General features: G+C 49.2%; 1 protein-coding gene across 1 annotated transcript in view; it reads right to left on the minus strand.

Moving 5' to 3' along the window:
• Positions 1-1214: 1214 nt before the first annotated feature.
• LOC103362417 (transmembrane protein 184C-like) overlaps positions 1215-5350 on the minus strand; it is a 5066-nt gene continuing 930 nt past the window's right edge. Inside the window, exons 2-11 of the mRNA XM_008288767.1 lie at positions 5067-5197; positions 4736-4772; positions 4394-4599; positions 3904-3978; positions 3719-3812; positions 3478-3590; positions 2946-3045; positions 2442-2519; positions 2222-2315; positions 1215-1486 (exon numbers count right to left, since the gene is read on the minus strand). Of these exons, the coding sequence (XP_008286989.1) occupies positions 1215-1486; positions 2222-2315; positions 2442-2519; positions 2946-3045; positions 3478-3590; positions 3719-3812; positions 3904-3978; positions 4394-4599; positions 4736-4772; positions 5067-5197 (1200 nt within the window). The remainder of the gene's footprint in view (positions 1487-2221; positions 2316-2441; positions 2520-2945; positions 3046-3477; positions 3591-3718; positions 3813-3903; positions 3979-4393; positions 4600-4735; positions 4773-5066; positions 5198-5350) is intronic.

Below are 5350 nucleotides of genomic sequence, written 5' to 3' on the forward strand. Positions count from 1 at the left end.
CTGAAAGAACGACGTGGTTCTGGTTCGACTGTTTAACAGTCAAACTGATTCACAGCACGTTTAGAATCAGCACCAGCTGGACTAAAGTGCTCTATCATTAAAACATGAGCTCATACAACTTTAATCAGGTAATGAAGGTGATGCGTTCAGGGACACCTCGTTAACGCGGCTGTTCTCTGAAGCTCCACGTGTCTCCTGCAGAGTTTCTTTGTGTTGCCGGATGAAGACGCTCGTCTGTGATGGAGGTGACAGCTGGACAGCAGGAGGACGGAGCGCCGCCTCCACCACCCGGCGAGGCAGACACACAACAACAGACACACAACACGGTGCTGCAGACACACACAGTCGGTATAGAACTACACAACGTGAACAGACACACACTGGTGTTGCAGTGAGTGCAGATAAAATAAAGGTGGGTTTAGTTCTCAGATGATCAAAGGTTGTTCCTGTCAGGACGGTTTGTCGTCACGTTGTGTTGCTGTAGGTCTGCTCAACACAACTACAGCGGACAAAGATTACACTCTGCACACTGATGCACAGCACCAGAGGACGGCCTCGACCCACAAAGAAGAGAAGAAAAATGAACACAAATGAATGCAAAGTTACTGTGAAGCCACAGAAATGACCAGAACCAAACAGAAACACAAAAAGATCCGCAGGAGGAGCACAACCATGCAAAAAGAGACACAACAACAACAAAGCGGGGTTCAGGACGGCTGCAGAGGAACTCAGTCGATGTAAAACGACAACAAAGGCTCTCAGATATGACGGGAAACGGATCAGAACCGACTACAAGAGTCCAAATGAACACAAACGAGCAAAACCAACACAAATGGAGACAAAACGAGATCAAAGAAACAGAAAATGTCCACAGAAGACCCAGACCGATAGAAGAAGGGATGCGAGCTGACCAGAACCGGGTGACATGACCACAAACACACACATTAGAACTGACTGAACACAGAGTGAACAGCAGCAGATGCAGACCTGCAGTAAACGGACACACCAGGTTCTGCTTCCTGAGCTGAGCTCTGAGGAGGAACCACGCTGATCAAAGGACTTGTTTTATTGAGTCGGAACAAAGAGACGTTTATCAAAAGTACATCTGACATCAAAATACACGTTTCAGACGTCTGGGTCTGTCCGACCCGTCCACAGTCTCTCCTGGGCTTCACTCCTGGAGGCGCAAGTTCTGGTTCTGTCATTGGAGTGTCTCATTGGCCGGCCGGCTGCGGGGGCGGGGCCTCGCCGTCATCCTCCCAGGACGGAGATGTGAAGCCGGCAGGGGCGGAGATGGAGTGGGGTGTGGGGGTGTGGCCTAAGCCCTGGTACCGCCCACTGGAGGAGGGGGACGAAGGCATGGAGGTGGTCGCTGCGGTGACGGGGTCCTGGGAGGAGGCAGTGAGGAGGCCGGTGTGTTCGGTGTGTTCGGGTCGAGCTGCGGCGCCAAAGTACATCTTGTTGGGCCGACCGAGGAAGGTCCGACCTGAAAAGGAGGTCAGAAGGTCATCTACAGCAGGACTCACAACAATTCAGAACCACAGCGGTTCACCTGAAATAACCGTAAACAGCAGCTGGTAGCTCCACCGGCCCAGTGTGGTGTTGGAGGACAGAGGTCCATCAGCTGTCTGAACTCTCAGAGCCTGAAGCTTCTGGTTCACTAGTTTGGGTTGTTGAGCCCAAACACGACTTAGAGTGGAACGAGCTGAACCACATCAACAGGAGATAAGAAGTTACAGAATGTTACTGGTATGGACGGAGTTACTCCTCTGAACCCCAAAACCTGCTGGTGGCCGTTTATTACTGGATCAATGAATAAATGCAGCATGGATCAGAACCAGAGAACAGAGGAGCCAGTTGGTGGAGATACATTCATCTGATGGAGGAACATCTTTCTACAGCTGATGGTGGAACATCTTTCTACATCTGATGGTGGAACATCTTTCTACGGCTGATGAGCAGAGCAGAGAGGAAAAGTCTGAAGAAATGGAGATAGTTCAACATCTGCAGGATGAGGAGACTACATGAGCTCCAGGGTTTAACATCTGAGAAACCTCTGAGTTCTCTCTCCTCCTTCATGTTCTGGTTCCATAGATCTGCAGGACTATGTTGCAGAGAAACATGAACCTCAGTGAAGCAACACCAGACAGAAGCTGCTGCTGGAGGTCAGAGTTAGCAGGCTGGATGTTCTCTAACTGCTCACGAATGATCTGACACTCACCAACATGGCGGACCTGCTCTGTGACATCAGCTCTGATGTCAGAGAAATCCCACATCGCCAGGAAACTGTCGAAACACGATCCCTCCTCTGCCTCCTGATTGGACGGAAACAAGAACTATATTAAAACACTGTGTGACAGATTATTGATTGATTGACTGACTGACTGACTGACTGACTGACTGACTGACTGACTGACTGACGGATGGATGGAGTGTGTTACCTGTACATAGGGCTTGTAGGTGAAGGTGTAGTGGTGGGCGATGGCAGCCAGGAACATCTCTATGCAGATGATGAAGTCCTGTTTTAATGAATCAAGAACCAATGTGAGGCGCTCACTGACCAAAACACCGAACAGCCACCACAAATTCAGGTAAAATTTAATTTGACATCCTGGTTCCTTAAATAAGTATGAAAAGATTTTTTTGTGTCCAAAAAGTGAATATTTACCCAAATCTGTACAAATGATTGTCTCTATAAAATATAAGGATGAAGTGAGGCCTTCAGCCTGCAGTCTGTCTACCAGCCAGCAGGGGGTGACTCTGGTTGATGAAGTCTGACTGTACAGACGTCTGTGAGGAAGTCAGTCTGATCACGTCTTTAGTTTCCTCAGTAAACATTTAATCTGAGTCTGAAGTCTCCTTCACTGCAGCATGATGCTCATTTATCCAACTGTTGACCCAGTTAGAGGACTAAACCGACCCACTCATTGGTTATCACCGGTTACCTGCAGGCCGGTGGCCACGGCCTCCACGCTGTCCCAGTCCCAGGTGTGTCTGTCCGAGATCACGCCCACCTTCACCAGGAACGCGATGAACACCGCCTGCCTGGGGACAAAACGAGCCGCTTAGACAAACCTCAGCGTTCAGAGCTTATTGAGGGTCTTTGGATTCTCCTCTGATCGTGTTCAGTTCTGGTTCTGTTTCATCCTCAGACTGTGAACAACACTGATGATGGGGATCTTGGAATCCAACATTTGGTCTTTAGACTGACACCTGGATGGATGTAGAACTGATCTGGTGTCAGGTTCTAGCAGAACCCAGATGTGTTCTTCCTCCTAAATGTCATGTGTCTATCTGCTGTACTGATGAAGTTCTGAGGCTCAGAAATGATGGAAAAAGTCCATTAAAGTGATCAATCTGGACCCTCCTCTGTGGACTTGAAGGACCTGGACCTCTGGAACATTCACAGTCTGAAGGTAGAACTCTGGTCAGTAGAAAAAGGTGCTGCAGAACCAGATGTTCTGGTTCCAGTCTTACCAGAATGAGACGAACACAACCAGTTTGACGCAGAGGAACTTTCCCACAGGCCTGATGGGAGTCAGCTCCTCCCTCAGAGCCCGGTACAGCAGAACCAGACAGTACATGGCAAACTGTGGACAGACAGGAAGTGAGAACAAACCGTTGTTGGTTAGTGACAGAATCTGATCAGGAACTGAGTGTTTGAGCTCCTAAATGTGTGGTCCGGGAGCGCTGAGGTCACTTCCTGTTGTGTGCGTACCAGCTGTGAGATGTTGTTGATGATAACCAGGTAGGACCAGGCGTTCCTGAAGCTGAAGTTAGCTTCATCGTAAACCCCGCACAGCTGGCAGATGCTGCAGACACACACACCGAACATCACGGGATGTTACCGTGGTTACAGCGGTAAACTCAGTGCTGTTACCATGGTTACAGTGGTGAACTTACAGTGCAATCACCGTGGTTACGGGCCTGACCACAGTGTACTGCAGGACTCCCAGCTTGCACCTGAACAGCAGAACCCTGACAGAGGCACAGAGACGGGTTCTGGTTATCACTGGTTATCATGAGTTACCACTGGCTATCACTAGTTATGACTGTTCATCACTAGTTACCACTGGTTATCACTGGTTATCATGAGTTATCACTAGTTATTATTAGTTATGACTGTTCATCACTAGTTACCACTGGTTATCACTGGTTATCACTATTTACTATTAGTTATGACTGTTCATCATTAGTTACCACTGTTCATTATTAGTTACCACTGGTTATCATGAGTTAACACTGGTTATCACTATTTACTATTAGTTACCACTGTTCATTATTAGTTACCACTGGTTATCATTAGTTAACACTGGTTATCACTGGCTATTGTTAGTTATCACTGGTCCTCATTGGTTATCACTGGTTACTGTTATTTATCATTAGCTCTTACTCGCCCATGGGCCAGGGGGGGCAGCAGCACAGTGGGGGCAGGTGGGGCTGCTGCTGTTGCACCTCCAGCATCAGCACCAGACTGGGGTACTGGTTGCTGAGGAAGTTGAGCAGGAACACCAGGAAGTTGTAGATGACGTAGGCCTCGTAGCACTCTCTGCACGTGTCCACGTAGATGGCCAGGCTGGGGTACCGCAGAGCCAGCCACTGAGCACAACCAGAACCAGAACCACACAGAACACATTCAGCTCACAAAACCCTGGGAACCCCATGGCCTCCAATCAAGTCCTGTTGCCGTGGCAACATAGTGGCAGCTCAGTGTTGGTGTGTAATAATGACTCACACTGTCCAGACTGTAGATGGGCACCATCCACAGGATCCTGGAGGAGACGGACACGGTCAAGTCGGGTTGGGTTCTGTTGTGTTGTGTGTGTTGTGTTGTCTTTGTGTTGTGTTGTGTGTGTGTTGTTTTTGTGTGTGTGTCGTGTTGCTGTCGTGTCATGTCGTGCTGTGTTCTGTTGTCGTGTCGTGTTGTGTTCTGTTGTCGTGTCGTGTTCTGTTGTGTTCTGTTGTCGTGTTCTGTTGTGTTCTGTTGTCGTGTCGTGTCGTGCTGTGTTCTGTTGTCGTGTTGTGTTGTGTTCTGTTGTCGTGTCGTGTTGTGTTGCAGCGGTGACCTGATGATGGGCTTCTGCAGCTCTGGCTGGGTGTAGTGGACCAGGTGCTGCAGGATCCCCCACAGGGAGACCGGGATGGTCAGGAACACAAACACACCGGCGATGAACCAGGCTTTACTGTGGGTCCCGACCTGCACAGAACACATGACAGGATGAGGTTCTGTTCTGTTCTGTTCTGTTCTGTTCTGGTCTGGTCTGGTCTGGTCTGGTCTGTTCTGTTCTGTTCTGTTCTGGTCTGGTCTGGTCTGGTCTGTTCTGTTCTGTTCTGTTCTGGTCTGGTCTGG

This window comes from Stegastes partitus, unplaced genomic scaffold (genome assembly GCF_000690725.1).
Source record: "Stegastes partitus isolate 25-593 unplaced genomic scaffold, Stegastes_partitus-1.0.2 Scaffold573, whole genome shotgun sequence".
NCBI lineage: Eukaryota > Metazoa > Chordata > Actinopteri > Pomacentridae > Stegastes > Stegastes partitus.